Below are 23632 nucleotides of genomic sequence, written 5' to 3' on the forward strand. Positions count from 1 at the left end.
CAAAGGATTTATAATTAAAGCTAGAGTCTCCTTATCTGACCCTCTCCATTCCTCTTTCTGGGGCTAGCCTTTTTTTTTTAATTGGTTTTTTGTTTTAGTTCTTCAGTTCTCCATCTCTTTGTATAATACACTTTAATGATATTTCTCAACGAATCAACATGCTGTTAGATGAAAATTTATGCCTGTCAATCTCCCCCACTCCTCCTGTCAATATAATTATTTCACTTTTAGTTCTTTTTTACTTATCTTTGTACTTTTAAAAATTATATAAGCATAAAGATGCACTTCTTAAAGCATAAAGAGTATTTGTGTTAGTTTCCTATTGCGGCTTTAGCACATTACCACACGTTTTGTGGATAAAACAAGAGAAATTTGTTGTCTTACAGTGCTGGAGGTCAGAAGTCCTAAAATCAAGATGTTGGCAGGGCTGTGTTTTTTTCTGGAGGCTCTAGGGAGAATCCCCTTCTTTGCTTCTCCAGCTTCTAAAGGCCTCCCGCACTCTCTTGGCTTGTGGCTCCATCTCCAAAGCCAGTAGAGGAGCATCTTCTCTTCTCTGACCTTTCTGCTTCCCTCCTATAAGAACCATTGTGATTACATTAGGCCCGACTTGGATAATCCGGTATAATCTCCTCTTGTCAATATCTTTAACTTCATCACATCTGCAAAGTCTCTTTGGCCATCTAAGGTAACATATTCACAGGCTGTGGGGATTAGGACCTGGACAGCTTTGGGGGCCATTATTCTGCCTACTCCACCATTCACCCCAGTTCACCTGGAACAGTCCCACTATATGCCTGGTGTCCTGGTGTAACTATTAATACAGCTCCAGTGTAAAGCAATTATACTCCAATAAAGATGTCTAAAAAAATATTAATACAGCCCCTTTTATTCTCGATAGCATTCTTTTTTTTTTTTTTTGCGGTACGCTGGCCTCTCACTGTTGCGGCCCCTCCCGTTGCGGAGCACAGGCTCCGGACACACAGGCTCAGTGGCCACGGCTCACAGGCCCAGCTGCTCCGCGGCATGTGGGATCTTCCCGGACCGGGGCACGAACCCGCGTCCCCTGCATTGGCAGGCGGACTCCCAACCACTGCGCCACCAGGGAAGCCCAGCCCCTTTTATTCTCAAAAGTGTCTCCACTTGAACAAAAAATTATAACACCCCACTTATCCGATGTTTCCCAATCTCTTTTATACCATAACACATGTGGAAAACGATAACATTTTATAGATCCTCAGGATAAAAGAACAAGCCTACTCATGACTAGAGGTAATTGTCTCAGAAGCTCTAGCCACGTTAGGACCCAGCTGGCTGCTCCAAGGGGCAAAAGTATCAACATCTCAGCACCCCTATAACCCACTTATGGTACGCCATTGGCCACTGCATACCACTGCAAAGTCTTCCTTACACTAAAGCAATATAATATGTTTTTTTTTTTTTTAACATCTTTATTGGGGCAATATAATATGTTTTAAAGCCTGTTCTTCTGATATGCTCCTGTGTGAGCAGCATTTAATTCCAAGGAGTGTACCCGGGTTCTCATACACATGCCCTGATGCTCCTGTCATTGCAATCCTGCCTGCAGGTTAGTTCAGGTTGTCAGACTGCTGGCATCTTTTCCCATATGCCCTCTGGTTCTGTGTCCCTGCAGAATTCCCCATCCCTCGCGCATTCTCCCAGGCACCAAGAGTGTCGGTGTTGGTGGCAGAGAGATCCCGTTGGATTCTCTGGATGGGCTTTTTAGACAGCTTGCAAAATTTTTCTCTGGGTCTTCAGAGCGCATACGTCTCTTAACTTTGTAACACATTTTTTTTTCTTTAAACATACTTCGTTTACCACAAAGCCGTTAGTGGTAAAACATTTTATCAACATTACCTCCTTTCTAATCATCAAAAGTCACAAGAGCTTGGCTCAGAGGCACGTTGTAGTGTAGATATGGCACCAGCACTTTTCCTAGTATCTGAGCTGCTGTTTGTTCCCTTAGTGGGGTCCTTGCTTTAACGGCTGCTTTTCATTTCAACCACGTTGCTAATTTACTGAACAGGATGCACCTTCCTTGGTCATCACCATGTTACATAATGATGGTGTTTGGCTTTCTTTATAACAATTCCTAATTTCTATAGCCATTTCTAATTTCCATTCCCAAATTAAGAATTTTTTTTTTTTTTGCATACGCTGGCCTCTCATTGTTGTGGCCTCTCCTGTTGCGGAGCACAGGCTCCGGACGCGCAGGCTCAGCGGCCATGGCTCACGGGCCCAGCCGCTCCGCGGCATGTGGGATCTTCCCGGACCGGGGCACGAACCCGTGTCCCCTGCATCGGCAGGCGGACTCTCAACCACTGCGCCACCAGGGAAGCCCCCAAATTAAGAATTTTTAAGTGAACTTTTTGGCACTGTGCCACTTAATGAATTCTTGAATTATACTGTTATGGCTTACAGAATATTTTAAATTACACTAACAAAGAATGCTTATACTACAGATAATTACTCAATCCACCCATAGAAGTTCCATGTGAACAATGGCATTTCTCTCTGGTTTCTGACAAAAATGGGTGGGCACTTCTGTGTCCCAGCCGAAGTGTAGCACACTTTACAGTTCACTCTTTTGAACATCAGTCAGGCTATTATAAGATACCTCGTGAAAGTTTAAATTTGGGTAGGATTCTAAATACTCTAAATTCTGCAGACGAAGTAGGACTTCGTTAACATTTTTATACCACACCATCTTAAATACATGTAATGCAGCTATGTATACAGAGACCGTGTTGTGTACCCTGGGTGTTTTTGTTTTTTCCTTAACCAAATGTGCTCCTTCTACATGTGCTATTTTGTAACTGCCATGTATGTGGGGGCCAAGGGCTGGGAAGCCAGAACCAAGAGACACATGACGTGTGTGACTCTGGGTGCGTTGCCCCTCCTCTCTAGGCCTCAGTTTCTCCACTAGGGATGAGAGGTTGGACTCACTGACCCAAGAGGGGCTTTCCAGCTCTGATAATCTAGAGTTAAAGGGGGCTCCCTGGAAGAATCCCTCATTCTCTTTATGTCTAGGATGTAAATAGAAGAAAAAGAGAGCAAAGGGGAAGGAAAAGAAACAGCTACAAGAAAAAACGGGAAGGAGCAGATACGTGTTGATAAAAGAAGGGGAAAGGAAAGAAGCAGCAAGATGCCTAGACTCACAAAGTGTGAGTATGGACTTCATTTATTAAAAAATAGGTTTCAATTCCCAGTGTTTTTTAAGAACACTGGCTGTGGAGTTATACAGAGTTTGACTCCTGGCTTTATCACTATATTCTTGTGTGACTTTGGGCATAGTTTTCCTGTCTCCTTGCCTCAGTTTCATCTATTAAGTGGAATGAAAAATAACGATCTCATAGGATCTCAGTGGGGAGTAAATGAGTTTGTAAAGCATATAGCACTCAGTGAATCAGAGATCTTACTGTCATTGTCATCACTTTTCATGGAGTCCCTCTGAGACAGCGGGGGCAGGAATTCTCCTTCCTTTAAGGTGTTTGTAGGTCGCCCTTCCCCTTCCCGTCCTCATGAGGCCAAACAACTCCCACTTCCTGAGTGAAGAACCCAGAGAGGCGAAGCACATATGTTCCCCCCATGCTACCCAGGTCTGTCCCTCCACTGGATGTGGACAGTGAGAGTAATGAGAATCACCTCTTGTGTGGATATATTGATCAGTACAGTGTGCCAAGTGCTCTGAAACCCATCAGACCCTCTTCTGGCTGAGAGATGAGGAGGCAGAGGCTCAGGGAGGTTAAGCCCCAAGAGGTCATGTCATGTGTCCAGGGGTATAGGAGGCTGGGAAGCTGTATCTCAACACTTTTGTCCCAGTACCCATAACCTGGGAAGGCGTTCGCTCAGCTTCTCCGGGGAGGCTGGGCTCCTGCGTGTTCTCTGCCCTTTGATGGCGTTCCCCACCCTGCTGCTTCACTAACCGTGGGTGCTGCTGAGTGGTGGGTGCGGTGAGATGGTCAAGTATGTGGTCACTGGCACTCTGGCTTCAGCAATGATCAGCCGTGCGACCCTAAATGTTTTAAATCTTTCTAAAGCCCACTTTCCTCATCTGTAAAATGGGGATAATGCCTTATGCCTAGAATGAGAAGTTGAGACAGGGTTTCTTGAGAAAGTGATTTACTAAGGGAGTGTTCTCAGGAGAACGGGTGTGAGGGAAGCAGAAGGGAAGAAAAGGGAAAAGCTAAGTGAGGATGCAGTCTCGGGTGGAGACTAGCTTCAGCCTGATCCCACAGGGAGCTCTGGAGCACAAGTTGTATCATAAGCTGGTCCCACCTTAAAGTCAGGGGACTGACCTTTGGTTCCCATCCCCCTTAACTAATTGGCTGTGGACTGCACTTCCCCCATCTGTCATAGAGTATGAAGGAAATGGATCGGGGACCCAAGGGATCCTGAAAGAAGAGATGGAGAGAAAAAGGGGAAATTGAGGAGGACTCATATGACATACACAATCAATAAACATATACCCTCTCCTTTTTATACAAAAGGCTGTATCACCATTCTCTTCATATTTTCCCTTAGGAATATAACTGGAATTTGCTTCAAAATAATTTAGGGTGCAGGGGCATTAGGTGGGAATAGATAATCGGGCTGGTGGTGGTGGTGGTGATGGTATTGGGTTGGGATACAGATAAATAATGTTGGCCAAGAACTCTCTCTCCAAACAGAGTTGGTTTCACTCCCAGCAGCCAATCGAATCTGCTCTTTTGAACACCATCAATGGTCATTCTTTACTAAACACAATGGTCTGTTTTCAGTCCTCTTCTTATGTGAACAAGCAGTAGCATTTGACATAGGTAGTCTCTCCCCTCCTTAAAAAACTTTCTTCACTTGGCTTCCCAGACACCACCACTTCTGGTTTGCCTCCTAGCTCAGTGACCGTGCCTTCATGGTTCCTTCTGCTCATTCCTAGTCATCTTTCTATGCTCTCCTAGACTTGATTTTTGGATTTCCTCCCATAGTTATTTGCACTCACTTCCCTGGTGAGCTCATCTAGTCTCTTTGCTTAACTACCATAAATATGCTGACAATGGCCAATTTTTTGTCTCTAGGCTGGACCTCTCTACTCTCCACAATCATCCCAATGCCTACCTGACCTCTTCCCTTGGATGTCTAACAGGCGCTTCACACACAACAGTCTCCCCTTGCTCCCCACCAAAACCTGCCCCTGCCACTGTCTTTCTGTTCTAGTAAAAGGCAACTCTATCTTTCCCGTTGCTCAGGCCAAAGTGTTTGGCTCCTCCCTCTCATACTCCACTTCCAGTCCATCGATGTGTCCAACCTACGATAAAATTATTTTCAGAAACTGACCACCTTCACTGCTGTCACTCTTGTCAAGTCATCACAATCTTATCCTGGCTTACTACAACTGCCTCCCAACAGGTCTCGCTGTTTCTGCCCTTGCCTATATCAACCCAATAGACAAAGCATCCTTTTAAACCCAAATCAGATCATGGCACTCCTCTGCTGAAACTCCTCCAGTATCTTCCCATCTCACTCAGAATAAAAGCCAAAGCCCTTAAAGTGGCTCACAGAGCACTATACAATTTTCACCCATTTGTTGTTGCTCTGACCTAATCTACTTCTCTTTCCCTAGCTCTCTTTGCTCCAGCCACAGTGACCTCCTTGTCATTCTTCAAACGGATGAGGCGCAGTCCCACCCCAGGGCCTTAGCATATGCTATTCCCTCGGCCCAGAATGCTCTTCCCAGTGTTCACATGGCCTGTTTCTTCACCTATTTCAGGTGTTTATTTACATTTCATCTCCTCAGTGAGAGCTTTCTTGACTATTTAAAAAGTTGCAATCCCTTCCCTCTGCCTCCAGACTCCCTCTTCCACTTTCCTGATTTACTTTTCTCCATAGCAGATACACCGCTGACATATGTATATTACTTAGTTATTCTTAGTTATTTCTGTTGCCTGTCTCCTCCCACTAAAATATAAACTGCACACGAGCAGGGGTTTTTGTCTATTTTGTTCACTGTTGTATGCCTAGAGCCTGGCGCAATGATACTCAATATATACTTATTGATAAAAATATGAACACATTTCCTCATCCTTATCTTCTTACTGTTTGATTTGATTCCTAATTTCTGTTATTATATTTTAAATTTCCAAATTTTAATTTTAATTTAAAATTAATTTTAAAATATAAAATTTATAATTTTTATTTTTCTCAGAATATTCTTTTTTAAAGCATATTGTTTTTATTTCATGATTGCAACATCTTATCTCTCTGAGGTTTTTTTAGGGCAGCATTTCTCCAACAAGAGGCAACATCAGAATCACCTGGAGGGCTTATTGAAACAGATTGCTGGGCCCCACTCCTGGAGTTTCTGATGCAGATTCTGGAGTGGGACCCCAGAATCTGCATTTCCAGTAAGTTCCCAGGGGATGCTGATACTGTTGGCCCAGGGACCCCAGTTTGTGCTTTTATGTTTTGCATAGTTTCTTCCAACGTGCTTTCATGTGTCTGTGCATTCCAAGGTGCTTTCATGTGTTTGTGCATTTGATTATTCTTCTTAGAGGCTTTTCTCAGATGTCTGGTAATCTCTTTCAAATTTTAAAATTAACCTTTTAAATACAATAAAGTTCATATATTTTAATTGTCCAGGTAATGGCTTTTGACCAGCGTTTAAGCCTATGTAGCCATCATCTCAATCAAGATGTAGCATTTTAGCACTGCCCCGGAAAGCTCTCAAGTCCCTTTGCTGTCAGTCCACACCCCACACATCCCAAGCAACCACTGATCAGTTTTCTGTCACTAGATTAGTTTTTGCTCATTCTATATATTTGTATTAATTGAATCATGTAGCATGCAGTCTCTTGGGTCTAGCTTCTTTCACTTAGCATAATGAGATTCATCCTTATCAGTAGTTTCTTCCTGCTATATATGCCACAATTTGTTTATCAATTCATCTGTTGATGAATATTTGAGCTGTTACTAATTTAGCTTTAGTAAGCTGCTTGCTGTGAACCTGTGATTACAAGTCTTTGTATGGATCACAGCCAGGACTAGGGTGAGGCAAGCCAGGAAACCTAGTTCACAAAATTTAAGGAGGCCCTCACTCTTGTGTACCTATAAGTGCCAACTTTGCACTTGCACAACCCTGAGAGGGAGCCCCTCCTTAAATTTTCCACCCAAGGCACCAGGCTCTGGGCCTGGTGTGGATATGCTTCTATTTTTCTTGGGTAAAGAGTGAAATTGCGGACTTCCCTGGTGGCGCAGTGGTTGAGAGTCCGCCTGCCGATGCAGGGGACACATGTTCATGCCCCAATCCGGGAGGATCCCACGTGCCGTGGAGCGGCTGGGCCCGTGAGCCCTGGCCGCTGAGCCTGCACGTCCGGAGCCTGTGCTCTGCAACGGGAGAGGCCACAACAGTGAGAGGCCCGCGTACCCCCCCCCCAAAAAAAAAGAGTGAAATTGCTCCATCATAGGATAGATATGCATTTAACTTCGTAAAAAACTGCCAACGAGTTTTCCAAAGTGGCTGCACCATTGTACACTCCCACCAGCAAGGGATGAGAGTCCCAGTTGCTCCACATCCTCACCAACACATGTATTTCCACTCTTTTCTTCTGTGTTGCCACAGATGGACTGCTGCAAATATGGCTCACCCGTGCAGTTCTTTCTGTCATCCTCATCTCTTTGGCTTCCCTGATCCAAATGAGATTCAGGAGAGTTTTTGTTGTTAGTCTTGCTGAACTGTCCATGAGCGCTGTTTCAAACAAAGGCGATATAAGCTGTGCAGCTCTGAGTGAGCTCTTCACCTTCAGAAAGAGTTTTTATTGATGCTTTTCTGAGATCTGCCCTCTCCCCTAACCCCCCACCCTGGGTCCCCTCACTCCTCTCTGAGTTTCTTCTCCTTTCTCCTGCACAGCTTCTGTCTGATCTCAGCTGCTTTTGTTGGTCCTTACACGTATTTTGGTAACTATGGATTATATTTCTCTTCTGGCTTTGCTGTAAATAGAATTTGCATTTTTTCCCTTTTTGCTTTTGTACAGTTTCTGAGAGTACAAGTCAAAGTGGTTATTTACACAACCATTTTGCACTAGAAATCTTTATATTTCTGAGTAAACAGTGGGGGCAGAGGTGGAGATTTGCATATTGGGGAAAAGTTATCTGGGAAAGATAAGGAGATGTTATTGTATGCTAGTTTCTAATTAGGGCTGCAAAATGATAAGGTTGATAGAGTCCTAACAGTATCTGAAAATTGTGCAGCCTTTTCTCAAGGGTCTCTCTGATAAAGGTGTAGTGGTCACCACAGAAGTAAGAACCTTATCTAGAGTCAGTGCATCCCAGGTGCAGATGGCAAAGTCCCACCTCCATCAGTAATTCCAATAGGGAGCTATGTGGTTCTCACAAGCTCTGCCTTTCTGGGGTAAAACATTAGGAGGAGCCACAGAATCAATGAAATTTGAGGTGGGAGATGATCTAAAGGGGGCATTCCTAGACTTGGACTCAGCAGCATTCCAAGCACAGCTCCTGGCACTGAGCAGTCAATGAACTGGGGACTTCTACCAGGGATGGGATGAATTCATTCATCCTCATATTTTGACTACATTCTTTTTTCTTTCCCTGCTGAAATGAATCAACTGGAATAGATTTTTAAAAATATATATATAGGTTATGGAACATATAGAGATTTTAAACATATATACATAAAGTAATATATGTTTATGAAATAATTTAAACAGTACAGACAGTGAAGAATAAAAGTCTTAAGGAAAACAGTAAGTACTGGTATTCATGATTCTAAATTTTAACACCACACATCTGTACATGCCTATATATAGATACTTCAATAAATACATGGCATAGGGTTTGGAAAACAATACTCAAATGCTGGTAACTGTAAATCTTTGGAGAGGAGAGTGAATTTGGGAGAAGGGAAATTTTCACTGTTTATATATACCAGGGAAGTCCATGTTCATTATCTTGATTGTGGTGATGGTTTCACAGGTGAATATATATGTTGAAAGTTATCAAATTATACACTTTAATTATGTGCAGTTTATTGTATATAAATTAAACCACAATAAAGCTGTTAAAATATTCAGTAAAAATTATATAATGCAGTAACATATTTTTATTAGAAATGTTACGCAAGAATTTCCCTGGTGTTACAGTGGTTAAGAGTCGGCCTGCCAATGCAGGGGACATGGGTTCAATCCCTGGTCCAGGAAGATCCCACAGGCCGCGGACCAAGTAAGCCTGTGCGCCACAACTACTGAGTCTGTGCTCTGGATCCTGTGAGCCACAACTACTGAAGCCTATGGGCCTAGAGCCCATGCTCTGCAACAAGAAAAGCCACAGCAAGGAGAAGCCCATGCACCACAACGAGGATTAGCCTCCCCCGCTCACAGCAACTAGAGAAAGCTGGTGTGCAGCAATGAAGACCCAACGCAGCCAAAAATAAATAAATAAATAAAGTTATATTAAAAAAAAAATTTTAAAAGATAATGAATATATTTGTCACCTTGAAAGTTTCCTTATGTCCCTTTATAATCACTCTCTCCTCTTCTGATCTCCTCAGCCATTTCCAGGCAACCACTGATGTGTTTTCTGTCGGTGTAGATTATTTTAAAATTTCTAGAATATTATATAAACAGAATTTTTTTTTCTGGCTTCTTTCACTGAGCATAATTAAGATGTATCCATTCTGTACCTGTTTCAATAGCTTTTTTTTTTTTTTTGCTCCGTAATTTTTAAAAGTAAAATCTGCTAGGAGGAGGGAAGAGGAGCGTAGATAAGACATACACACCCTGCTGCCATTAAAAAATGTTATTTACATTTTTAAAATATATTAAAAAGAGGGTATTGACTTACCTCACTGCCCCATTTCTAGTCGCAACCACACGTTTGGGCAAACGTTTAGAAGTATGACGAAAGTTTGGAAAAGATGCATTATTTCTCGATTATTAAGCGCAACATATGCTCGGTGAGACGTGTTAACGTACGGCTAGGGTAAAACTGAGCCACCTTTCACAAGCCCACAGCTCAGGGTACCGCGCTCTCCGACTCTGGTCTCCCGGCCGGGCCTGGATCTTCGACGCGCGGCTCACGCCCAGATCCCGCGAGCACCGTCCTTCCCGCAGAGGCAGCTCCCGCCGCCAGGTAGTGCTGCGAAGCCGAGCCCCCGAGCCCCGCGAGAGGGGAGGAGCAGCCGCGCGCGGGAGCATGTGATCCGGGCCTCGGGTTTGGGAGCCTGGATCACGTGATGGCGCCCGGAAGCGGCTGCCTGGGCAGCGGAGGGTGGGCATGGCTAGGGCTCCGAGCTGAGGCACGGAGTGGTGGGCTGCTGCGCTGAAGCTGGAGCCAGAGCCGGAGTCGGAACCCGAGCGGTGAGTCCGCGCGCTGATGGCCTGGGGCTGGCGGCCGGTCGTCGCCTCCTGCTGGACCCACGTCGCCTTCCTCCGGGCTCAGCGGATGCTCCGGGTCAGGCACCGACCGGCTTAGGCTGCGGGTCCGAGTCTCCTCGGTATCCCGGTCGCAGCTGCGGTGCGATGCGGGCACTCCTCCTGGATGAGGGGAGGTGGAGAATCCCTAGTCCTTCGCGCTGTCTCCCTTGACCTCCCCGACCTGTTTGACAGGTGTGGAAACTGAGCTCCCGAGACGGGGAGAATCACCGAAATGACCAGCTAGAGCTTCTGTTGAGCGCTTTCTAGAGGGGTCCGGACATCGCGGGCAGGTGACCCGCCAGCTGCGGGAGCCCTGCTTGGGACTTGCTAATAGCGGGTCTTTGGGTCATAGAATACCGAAACTACCACGATGCAGCGAAATTATCTTTTGCAACCCCTTTCTAGAGCTGTGGGGAAATCGAGGTCCAAGAAGCGGTGGGGGTTGTCTAAGGTCATCCCATGAGTTAGTCGCAGCCCTGCGACTAGAATCCAAGTCTCCTGAGCTCCAGTGGCTTTTTGCTTTTCACCACACTGCCTCCTGCAGAAAACTTGACAGGTGAAAAGCACGCTTTTCCTGTCCCCTTTTCTTTCATTCCTCTCCCTTTTTAGCTCTGCATTCTCCATCGCCGCCGGGATCGACTTGGCTCTGGGTGTGGTTCCCTGATTCAGTGTTCACCGATTTTTCTGCAAACTCATCATTCTGTAGGTTTTGTTTCTAAGCGTTCTGCAATTTTGTGTAAGTCATACCAAAATATGAAATAAGAAGCAGAGTATGCGCCTGGGAGGGTAGGTGGCTCACAGCTGAGGTTGTGGAGAGCCCTAACATTAACTTGAAGAATGTCAAGACCTTTGCTTTATTTTTAATATAGCTTGTTAGATTTGGGGACTGCTGGTCATTCGGATGGATGTTTTGCTTGCCAAAAGAAGATAGCAGCGTGGTGTAATGGAAAGAACTGAGACTGGGGAATCAGGAGATTTTGTTCTAGTTCTGACACTTGATTTGCAACCTTGGGTGACTCCCATCCTTGCTTGGGTTTAGGTTTCCCAGTCTGAACAGTGATGGGGTGGAATCCCTAAGGTCTCCTTCTGCTGTGACATTCTCTGCATCTCAGTCTGTTTGTTGTCTATTCAGAGAAATTTTTTCTCCTGTATATTAGTATTTCCCTTGCAAAAAGGTTTAATTCAGTTGTCCAGGAAGCAGTTTCTCTACTTATTTCTAGGTTATCATGAAATCCACCTCTTCTTTCTACCTATCTCTGTATTATATCTAAGCTAAATGCTGATAGCTGAAAATGGTTTTGACTTTTATTATTTTAAATATGATCAAGGCCCTCTTTGATTCTTGTTAAGAGGCTAGTCTACAGTAATTAACGTGATTGTATGTTTAGAGTGTGTTTTTTTAAAAGATGTTCTTGAAGTCAAGAGGACACAAAAGACTTAACCATTCCCTCTGGGTTTGAGACTGTTTGGGGTGGAGGCCTTATGCAACAGAGCCTGCTCTGATGATCATATTAAGTCTCTCTCCCTTTGTTTTCTGATTGTGCCATTTATAATTGTCTGCTCTTGAGTCCTTGTTTTCCCTTTAAAGCATGTATCTGTTCATTTGGCCTCATCCCTGTGGCAGCTTGACGTGCTCAGAGCTTTGTCTATTTTAAAGGCAGTGTAAGGAGGTGGATTCCATTTCTTTTGTAATGTTCCGGAGACCACAACTGGGACGGTGGATGGAAGTACCATAAAGGAAGTGGTTTGGGGGTGAGCATAAGAACTTTAAAAGAATTAGCGCTCTAGCATGTTGCAACACAGAGCATGGCAGTCCCTGTCTCTGGAGGTCATTGTCACTGGGCAATTACTTTTGGGAATGTTGTAGATTAGGTCATTGTGTTGGGTAGAGGGTCAGACTAGATAAAATTTTCAGTTTTCGGGCTTCCCTGGTGGCGCAGTGGTTGAGAGTCTGCCTGTAGATGCAGGGGACACGGGTTCATGCCCCGGTCCGGGAGGATCCCACATGCCGTGGAGCAGCTGGGCCCGTGAGCCATGGCTGCTGGGCCTGCGCGTCCGGAGCCTGTGCTCTGCAGCGGGAGGGGCCACAGCAGTGAGAGGCCCGCGTACCGCAAAAAAAAAAAAAAAAAAAAATTCAGTTTTCTTCTAACTCAGAAGTTCTTTGAAATTCTAGGACTGGACTTGTTAGCATGTGGAATGTGAGGTAGGGTAGATGGAACCGAGGTGCACTTTTGTGAATGCTTTATTTTTCCCCTTTGCTCAGATAACAATTCTCATGTTAAATATTCCACTTTTTCCTTCTTTTTATCCCTCCTCTCTTCCCCAGTGAGTGTCTCAGTTCTTTAAGTTCTTGATACCTCTTCCAGGGTCAGATGCTGAAGAGTCATTGCTGTTAATGGTATATTCTTTCTTTCCATCCTGACCTGAAGTGAGATCCTAGAGCTGGGCTGAGTGAGTGGACTTTGGTTTCTACTTTTGCTGACTGGTCCTCATACTTTCTTCCAGAGGTGTGTGACTACCCACTGAGTCCTAGGCTAGCTTTCTCTTTTTCCCATAGAGGAAGCTCACATTGTCTTAACCCAGATCTCGGCGGAATCTTGTACCTCCTTCCTTTGGCCGGGCCTTACTGGGTCTGAGCACACAAAGCTAGTCTCTATTTAATGAGTGTGGGGTCCAGTGGATAGGATATTCTGCATATGCAAAAAGAGAAACCTCCTGATGCTGTATTTGGTGCTGTCTCTTCTTTTTCCTTCCATATGTTTCTCTTGGAATCCTTGACACCCGGGGCCAGTTCTCAATGACCCTCTCTAGTAGGAAAGACTCCTCTGTGCTTCCCTTTTCCATGAAGTTCAGGAATCTGTCTACATGGGTTACTGGGATGCTCTTGGCACATAGATCACTGTTTCCGAGATGGAGACCTGGCTCAGCTCTCCAGAGTGATGGAATGGAGGAAGTCCTGCAGCGCTTTATTTGTGTAGTGACTCCCTGACTTGAACTTCTGACTTCCGTCCTTGAACTTCTCTCTGGTAATAACACAGTTGCTGCCATTAGTGAGGGTCTATTATGTACCAGGCAACATAATTAACATCTTTTCCTTCTACCTCGTAACAATATTGTGATGTAAGCATTCTTTTTTTTTTTTTTTATGTAAGCATTCTCAATGACATTTTTCAGATGAGGAAATTGAGACAAAGGGAGATCAGGGTCACACAACTAGGCTCTGAACTCATGTACTTTTTATTATTCAGGATTCCCCCTGTAGACCTAATCCTGCCCCAGCTTTGTTCCCAGGGAGATTTTGGGGAGAATAGATGGTGTGTTAGGAAGAACACTGGACTAGGAATCGGATATGCTGTATCCTAATCCCAAACTGTTAACCAGCTGGGGGCTTGGTTTCCTCACCTATAAATGGGAAACTGGAGCTTGGTTACCTGTCAGTCATGCCTGGTCCTAACATTTAGAGGTTTTTATAATTGTGGGTAAAACGTGAGTGTGTTTGCTCTTTCAGCTGCTTCCGTGCAGAGCCTGCTGATGTCAGCAGCTGTTTTGCGGCTGTCCTTGCACCAGAGCCTCTCAGGCAGGAGTCTCAAGTTAGGGAATGTACTTTTTTGGTAGATCAGATGGAGTCCTATCTGATGTCCTCTACAATAAATCTTGTGGATGTCAGAAATGTTCACTTCCCTCCCTGTAGACCACATATAGGAACACAGTCTGTGTCCTTGTTCATGTTTTTGGAATTCCAGCAACAGAGAAGAGAACGTATATATCTAGAGAATTCGCTGTTTCTCTGGGTTCCAGAGAATGTAATTGTTTCAGAATAATAGGTAGCACTTTTAGTCTGCGTATTATCACCAATCCATGAACTTTGGTAGGAGGTGAGGCCTGTGGTATACCTATCATGAGATCATATATATATATATATATATATATATTTTTTTTTTTTTTTGTGGTATGCAGGCCTCTCACTGTTGTGTCCTCTCCCGTTGCGGAGCACAGGCTCCGGACGCGCAGGCTCAGCAGCCATGGCTCACGGGCCCAGCCGCTCCGTGGCATGTGGGATCCTCCCGGATTGGGGCATGAACATGTGTCCCCTGCATCGGCAGGCGGACTCTCAACCACTGTGCCACCAGGGAAGCCCTATATGTTTTTTTTCATAGTGCTTTATATAAATCTGCCTGTAATCGGGATCATCTAAGAAGCTTGTTAAAATTAAAATGCTCAGGCTGAATCAGATTGGGCCCAGAAATCTGTTTTGTTTTTTTTTTTTAGCAGTTTTATTGAGATATAATTCACATAGCATACTATTCATCCATTTAAAGTGTACAATTCAATAGCTTTTCCACTGAACTCACAAAGTTGTGCAACCGTCAACACAATCAATTTTAGAACATTTCATCACCCAAAAGAAACTCTGAACCCTTTAGCTGTCACCTCCTAATCCCTCCCAACTCCCTACCGCAAACTCTAGGCAACTACTAATCTACTTTTTCTCTATAGGTTTCCCTATTCTGAACTTTCATATGAATGAAATCATACACTATATGATCCTCTGTGACTGACTTCTTTCCCTTAGAATAATGTCTTGAAGGATCATCTGCGCTGTAGCATCTATCAGTATTTCATTTCTTTTTATTGCTGAATAATATTCCATTGTATGAATATTCCACATTTCATTTATCCATTTATCAGGGTTTTTTTTGGCTACTAGGAATAATGCTGCTATGAACATTTGTGTGTATGTTTTTCTATGGACATACATTTTCATTTTGGTATGTACCTAGGAGTGGAATCATTGCTGGATCATATGGTAACTATGTTTAGCCTTTTGAGGAACTGCCAGACTGTTTTCCAAAGTGATTGCACCATTTTACATTCCCACCAGCAGTGTAAGAGGGAACCCTCTACAATTTGTCTGCGTCCTTGCGGATACTTATTATTATCTGTCTTTGAGTCTAGCCATGCTGGTGGGTGTGAAGTGGTATCTCATTGTGATATTTGTTTCTCATTTACCTGATGGCTAAGGATATTGAGTATTTTTACAGATGATTATTGGCATTTTCACATCTTCGGTGAAATATTATTCAGATCCTTTGCCCATTTTTTAATTGGGTTTTCACTTTATTATTGAAGTGTAATATATTTGCAGAAAATTTTTCCCATTCTGTGGGTTGTTTTTCACTTTCTTGGTGGTATCCTTTGAGGCATATACATTTTAAATTTTGATTAGGTCTAATTTACCTATTTTTTCTTGTGCTTCTGCTGTCGTATATAAGAAACTCTGCTTAATCCATGGTCACAAAAGTTTATACCTATGTTTTCTAATAAGAGTTTTTATAGTTTTAGCCCCTACATGTAGGTCTTTGACCTATTTTGAGTTAATTTTTATATATAGTGTGAGGTAGAGTTACTTCATTCTTTTGCACGTGGATATCCAGTTGTCCCAGTGTCAATTGTTGAAAAGACTATTTTTTCCTCCATTGAATTGTCTTGGCACCCTTGTCAAAAATCAATTGACCGTAGGTATGAGAGTTAATTTCTGGACTCTAAATTCTATTCTGTTGATCTATCTGTCTGTCATTATGCCAATACTGTATTGTCTTGGGGTCACTGTAGCTTTGTGTAGCAATTGGGAAGTCCTCCAACTTCGTTCTTTTTCTCCAAAATTGTTTTGGCTAATTTGGGCCTCTTCAATTTCCATATGAATTTTAGAATTGGCTTGTTAATTTCTGCAGAAAGGCAGCTGGGATTTTGATAGGGATTCAATTGAATCTGTGGATCAATTTAGGGAATATTGCCATCTTAACAGTATTAAATCATCTAATTCATGAATATTGGGATGTTTTTCATTTATTTAGGTCTTCTTTAATTTCTTTCAACAATGTTTTATAGTTTTCACGTACAAGTCTTACACCTACTTGGCTAAATTTCTTCCTGAATATTTGATTCTTTTTGATGCTATTGTAAATAGAACTGTTTTTTCAGTTTTGTTTTCAAATTGTTCACTGAAAGTACAAAGAAATACAACTGATTTTTGTATATTGATCTTATATCCTGCAACTTTGCTGAGCTTATTAGTTCTAATGGTTTTTAGAGGATAATTTTTTATGTGTTTACAAGTCACCCTTAGAAGTATTGTTTAAATTTTAGTAATGAAGCTAACACTTTAGTACTGCCTCTCCCTCCCTCCTCTTTTCCTCTCCCCGACCTTCCCGTGTGCCCTGAAAGAGACCTACAAACTCATACAGATGGATTCTCCTTCCGTTATTGGAATTTATCTTGTTTATTGTACTGAATTTGGAATAGAATTTGATCACTAAGTCTTAAATAGCTATCTTGAGAACATTTTAGTATATTCAAAAGTAAGTTCAAAAATGAGTTTAGTATTTCCAAAAGTATGAGTCTGGTAGGTGGGGGAAAGATGCTCTTACAGTTTTTATTATCAGTGGTCTTTGTTGGAAATTAAAGAAACGTAAAATAAAATAAATACAAGGAGCCACCCATTCATCAGAAATAGCAAAAATAAAAATGATAAAATCCAGGAATTCCCTGGCAGTCCAGTGGTTAAGACTCAGTGCTTTCACTGCTGGGGCCCAGGTTCAATCCGTGGTCAGGGAACTAAGATCCCACAACCTGTGTGGCCCCAAAAAAAAAAAAAAAAGGTAAAATCCAAAGTTGGCAGAGTTATGAAAAGATAGGCATGTCCATATATTGCTAGTGACACTGTATGTTAGTTCAGTCATTTGTATGGCGATAACCATAGAAAAGCCGATTCATCTAGCTCTACTCCAAGGATATGACTTGAAAACTAGAAACTATTTGTAGGAATTTTTTTAGCTATGATGTAAGATAGTCCAAAAACAAAAGCTCAAAAGCCAACAGTTGGGAGCTAGTGAAGCAAATTATTTTATTAATATAATGATGGACCATTATATTACTATATTACAACTAAAGATCATCAGTGTGTGTACTGTGTAGATTCAAGGAAGAGTAGATATAAAATAAGTGGAAAAAACCTTAAAATAATGAGAATATTGATTAATTAAAAATGGTTTATATAAGGAAATTTATCAGGGTTATACAAATAGTCGGTATTTCAATGCAAGTTTGGTTGAATGTACACTTGAAAAAAACAATGTATACATATATATGTTTGCCAGTAAACATGCAGACTTTTCTTATGTAGTACACTTTTTTTTTTGGCTGTGCCACGTGGCATGTGGGATCTCAGTTTCTTGACCAGGGATCAAACCCGCGCCCCCTGCACTGGAAGTGTGGGGTCTTAACCACTGGACTGCCAGGGAAGTCCCTTAGTACACTCTTTAGAGTCTAAATATCTTATGGAGATTTTACTTTGTGTTGATGGGCCACACATATTGTATAAACTCTGTCCATTGTCCTCAAGAACCTGAAGGAAGAGCTGGTCTTGAACTCTTAAATATTACAACTCTTAAATATTAAGTGTCCATACTCATTTGGACAGTTAACAGGGTCTAATAAAATCTCCCACAGGGCAGGAAATGGCAATTATAGCACTAGACGGTAGAAACCAGGTTTCATCACAGAGAGCCCAAGGCAAGGTGTCCATGGAGGCTTGCACTCAGTGGGGACAGCTAGAGAGAAGAGGAGGACGCCTTGGTTGCCAGAAAGAACCCTAGAAGGCACTCCAGGGAGTGACCGCACCCACCCTCTACAGTGCTTCAATTCCTGCTTAGCAACTCTGAGAGGGGCTTCTGCTTGGAGCTTTCCAGGGATGAGGAACTATCTCCTAGAGCGATCCATCTGGACAACTCCCCTTTTTTTTTTAAAAATAAATTTATTTATTTATTTTTGGCTGCATTGGGTCTTTGTTGCTGCGAGCGGGGGCTACTCTTTGTTGCGGTACGCGGGCTTCTCATTGCGGTGGCTACTCTTGTTGCAGAGCATGGGCTCTAGGCGCACGGGCTTCAGTAGTTGTGGCATGCAGGCTCAGTAGTTGTGGCTCATGGGCTGTAGAGCGCAGGCTCAGTGGTTGTGGTGCACAGGCTTCGTTGCTCCGTGGCATGTGGGATCTTCCCAGACCAGGACTCGAACCCACGTCTCCTGCATTGGCAGGTGAATTCTTAACCACTGTGCCACCAGAGAAGCTCTGGACAACTCCTTTTGATAATTGTCTTTCTTATGTCTAGCCAAGGACCTACCTCCCTTTACTTTCCACCTACTGATACTGTTTCTGAGTAATCTTTGAGGCTCCACAGAGCAAATCTGATCCCTAGGACAGATTTTAAAGACAGTTTTTTTACCTCCCGAGTTGCCAGTTCTCCAGGTTGAAACTTCTCAGGGCTTCCAACCGTTCTTTATTTAGCTGGTTTTCTTCCCCCTCATGACCTTGGTGCTGACCCCTGGCTATACCGCAGTTTATCATTATCCCCTTTATAGCGTGCTGCCTGGAGTACAAGGTATGGCAAAAAAGAACAGTCTGTCATCTCCCTGGGGTTCTCTCTTGTTGTAGTGCAACCAAGAATTGCATTAGTTGAATTGGCATCTATTATGATATCATTGATTTCTGTTGGGCTTATCAACTAAAACCCATAAGTAGCATTTCTTTTTCCTTTTTCAACATGCACACAGTTGCCAAGCCACATCTTCCACATCCTGCAGTTGTTCATTGGACTTTTGATCTGTAGATTTCAGCTGCTTTCTGAGCAGTTTTCTTAGTGATAATCTGCTGTGGGTCACAACATAAAGAGGCCTCTTTACAGTGTTTGAAATAAATTGAGCGTCTGTGCCAAGTAAGCAAGAGTGGTTTTTGGTTGATGGGGAGGGATTGGGGAACTTGTCAGTGCCTGTTTTCTGTCCCTCTCCCTCAGTAATATGCAGGGTTCACCTGGAAGGCTCTGTTCCTCAGATGCTTTTGGTGTATTGGAAGAGACTAGAAATTAGCTGCTGTTTGCATGAAGAATTGCATTAATTGATTCCTGGAATATTAGAGCAATAGTTTAGTACACCGTACCCCACACCGCCGCCTTTTTTTTTTTTTTTGCGGTACGCCGGCGTCTCACTGCTGTGGCCCCTCCCATTGCGGAGCACAGGCTCCGGATGCGCAGGCCCAGCGGCCATGGCCCACGGGCCCAACCGCTCCGCGGCATGTGGGATCCTCCCGGACCGGGGCACGAACCTGCGTCCCTTGCATCGGCAGGCGGACTCCCAACCACTGTGCCACCAGGGAAGCCCCAGCCCCGTCTTTTTGAGCATGTGGAACTAAGACCCGAGAGAAATAAGGAGAATTGTTCCAGGCTACTGCGCAAACTGGTGTTAGAGGCAGCTTTAGCACCCAGGCCTTCTGACATTCATAGCAATTAATTTAATTGCTTTTGCCTGAATAGCAGCTTTCAGCTGTTCATATTGAGATACTAAATAGATTTTTTGTTTCCTGGCCCTCTTAAGAATTTCATTGCCCCAGAGCTTAGATGACTTCCTTGAATTCCTCCACCACGTGAGTAAATGATGCTGACTTAGATATCTAGCAAAGTCGGCTATGGTGGTGAAGTGAGGCAGGATCCTCTCTGGGACTTCCAAGCCCTTCACTGGCTTTGGAAGCACTTTCCTCGTGAGATTACGTGGGGTCCTTCCTCCATTATAGTTGGTGGGAGAAAATGAGATCAACCTTGGATCACTCAGGTGCTAGGTGGGGTCCGTTTCCAAAGAGTCCCTTGGGACTGGACCTCTGGGAGCACTTGACACCGAGCTGTCTATCCTCTGGCAGCTAGTGATGGGTGTTGGGCGGGACGGTGTGTTGTGATGGCCATCAGAGGTCCTGTCTCTTCACCAGGCATCTGAGATAGCACATCAGACTAAGGATGGGCATCCAGCCACGTGCTGGGGGAGAGCCCCTTATAGGGAGCTGGTTGTGCCAGTCTGCCAAGTGTCGGAAGGATTCTTATTGGTAATTTTTAATGTTCATGAGCCTTTTCTTCCTTACTTGACTGTGGATTCTTGGAGGAAGTTGACTCTCTTTCATTATGATATCCCATCACTGCAGCTGGCAGTGTATTCAGTAGGTGTTTCCAGATTTAGGCAGGGCGTCAGGATGTATGTTTACGGCTTGGTGCTACCTGGCTGTAGCAGAGCAGGTCCCTTCATCTTTTGGGGGAACGATTCTTCATCTGTGAAATGAGTAGTTTGGTGTGACCTCCGAAGGCTCTTTTAGCAACCGTCTCTAGGATTCTGGGAGCCTACACAGCTCTCAAAATGTATCCTTATAGTGTATCTTAGCGAAGTCCTTGTATTTCTCTTTTCTGGTGTATAATTATTAAAAACTCCACTCATGGGACACCACCCTCACCATCCTTCCTCAGCACACAATAGGAAGGGTTTCTTCTTTCACCAGCTTTTGAAAAATTGGCAAAAAAGGAGAAGGGTTGCGGCGGGGAGATGTTGCTACAAGGGCCAGTGGTGAGCACGTCTCATGCTCCTGGTCATCCTTTGTTCTGCTTTCAGCTGCCATTTCTCAGTATGCAGGCTGGTTGCAAGAAAAGAGTCCTAGGATGAGGGAATGAGCATCACTGATGACCTCCAAAGAGTATAGGACATACCAGAAATCACGGCAGAGAGAAAGAGAAGGTCATCTGTGGCTCTGGGGCCTGGTGGCAAGTTTGAGCAGAATTAGATGATCTAGAAGGGATTTCTGGAATGCAGAAGAGGCTCTTTCTGGACCGAATGTAGAGGAAAAACAGAATACAGCTAGGAATATTTAGGTTCCCATCCTCTGAGAGCTTGCTCTTGGGGAAGGTGGATGTAGATACAATGTCAGTATTGTTCAGGGTCCAAGAAATTAGCTCAAAGGAAGGGGTCGTTAATCCCAACCTAAGGAATGGGAAAGGCTGCCTAGAAATGCCTGTCTGCGTCTTCCCCCATCCCTCCCAAGCCGTGCCTCACCTTTGCTCTGTCCAGGTGTGCGGGCAAATTTAGAAACTTATGAGTGTGGCACCGACTAGATAGGTTGCGAGGGAGAAGCCAAGAGAGCTCAGCCCGCCCATGTGTACTTTGTACCTTTTTCATTTCTCTTGGTATCAGGCAACCTCATTGTACTTAATCCATAGTGCAGCTGTCACTGAACTACTGTGGCAATGGCTGCTTCTGCCCCAGAGCCGACTCCAGGCTTGGAGCTAAAGGCCCCAGCCACTGGAGGTCTTAGCACTGCCCCTGTCCCCCCAGTTACCATGTCCACGCAGAGACTTCGGAACGAGGACTACCGTGACTACAGCTCCACCGATGTGAGCCCGGAGGAGAGTCCGTCCGAAGGCCTGAACAGCTTCTCTTCCCCGGGATCCTACCAGCGGTTCGGGGAAAGCAACAGCACAACGTAAGTAGCTGTTCCTGTCTACGCTCCTGGGTGGGGTTCGTATTCCTAAATTCTGTATTAGTAACGTAATCTCCATTAGAGTTATTTTTGCTCCCCTATTTTTATCAGTTCCCTACTTTACAGGTGAAAGTAAGAGGTAAAGAGATTGAGTGAGTAATGGTGCTGAGATTTGCGCTTCTTGTCTGCCACTCTCTAGTCTGTTTCTTAGTCTTTGTTCATTTCACCTGTGTGGTCCCAGAAGGCTGGTGCCGAGTAAGAGCCTGAACATCAGAAAAACTTCTAGAGAGAACATTCTCTTAATTTAGAGCCATGAGTCGTCTGTGCTAGAACCTTACATGCCTCCAAGTCCAATTGGAAGCCTCCTTTGCAAAGTCTCCCCCAGACTTCCGTCCCCATCACCAATCAACTGGGATATTTGGCGGAAGAAGTAGGAAGAGGGAGGAATAACTTCTCCTGCCCTTAAAACATTCAAGGCCTTGTTAAAGGTGATCTGCTTTGCATGCCCTTGGGAGGGCTTAAGTCTTACCCCTGGAAACTGAATTCCAAGTCTCATCTGGGTGAGTTTGGCCCTCTGTGGGTCTCAGTTTTTCCAAATGTAAGATAAAATTGAGGACCCCCCCCTACCCCGTGAAGCTATACCGACTCACTGTTCAAATGAAAAGTTTCAGAGGAGGGTTTTCTACTCCACTGAGTTGTCTGGCTCAGTTCTGAAAGTCAGCAGAGCCCCGACATTTTCTCTGGACCCCAGCATTCCATCTTTTGCAGCCCTTCTCTTTATTCCTCAAGCTTTGCCATCACCTGCTCTGTGTTCCCTTGTGGGTTGGGTGTGACTTAACAGAGAGATCCATTACGTTCTTGACTCACACTGTCCCACTGTGACTGCCCAAGGAGACCATGGAAGCTTCTCTTGGAGTTCATTACTGGTGAAGCTCCACCCAGCTGCAATCTCTCCTCGTGCAGGGCATTTTCCCTCGTGAACTCAGAACTAGAGGAGATGGTTGGCCCACGTTATAAGCCCCTCTCCACCTCTAGCTGGTTTTCTGCTCATAAAGATTCAGTCTCCGTAACTTCTTTCTCCTGTGGCATGCTATTTTAGATTCCCCCATTTGCTTGCAGTGTTAGCTGATGGAAAATATTGCTTAGACCACAACTGGCAGCAGTGAGGACTGTCTGTCCTCTTTTTTCCCTAACCTTACCTACCTAATTGGCTTCCCCCAGGTGGAAGGAGTGTCAGATGCAGCCAATGACATTTGATAGCTTCCCTTCAGAAGTCACTCTTGTTACTGTGAAATACTTCTTCCAAGCTTCTCTCTCTCTAGTTTCCTTTCCAGTTTTTGCTCCTTGTTCTTAGGCATCAGCTTGTCTACGCAGTGCTTGCCGTATGGGGTCTAGATTTTCATATTTATTTTTTCTTTTCTTTTTTTTTTCATTATTTTTTTTGGCCGTGAGGCTTGCGGGATCTTAGTTCCCCAGGTAGGGATTGAATCCGGGCTCTGGCAGTGAAAGCGTGGCGTCCTAACCACTGGACTGCCAGGGAATATGTAAAAAGTACATGGAACGAAGTACAAGAAGCAAAGTATATGTACTTCGTTCCATGTACAAAAAGCATGTACACACCAGGCTCTTCTAAGGGTTTAGGGCTCAGTAAAAATCCCTAATCAGGGGTGCAGATAGGAACCCCAGATGCTTCCATGATGATGTGTTTGGTGAGGGTATCTCCTAACACTTGAATGTTATCAAGCTGTCGACTGCTTTGATGACAGCCTCATTTTTTACTCTTTTGGGCAAAGTTTTCTTGTTGCCCTATTGAGCTACATTATACTGCTCTTGATCAGGCTTTGGTACTTTTTCTCCAGGCTGGCAGGCTGAG

General features: G+C 44.1%; 1 protein-coding gene across 1 annotated transcript in view; it reads left to right on the top strand.

Moving 5' to 3' along the window:
* Window positions 1–21604: 21604 nt before the first annotated feature.
* The window catches only part of SLC36A1 (solute carrier family 36 member 1), a gene marked incomplete at its 3' end in the record, with an annotated part of 40691 nt that continues 38663 nt past the window's right edge, over window positions 21605–23632 (top strand). The window contains exon 1 of the mRNA XM_082652155.1: window positions 21605–21762. Coding sequence (XP_082508281.1) covers window positions 21620–21762 — 143 coding nt within the window. The 5' untranslated portion in view covers window positions 21605–21619. The remainder of the gene's footprint in view (window positions 21763–23632) is intronic.

The sequence above is a fragment of the Grampus griseus genome (genome assembly GCF_964374135.1).
Source record: "Grampus griseus genome assembly, chromosome: 3".
In the NCBI taxonomy this organism is placed as follows: Eukaryota; Metazoa; Chordata; class Mammalia; order Artiodactyla; family Delphinidae; genus Grampus; species Grampus griseus.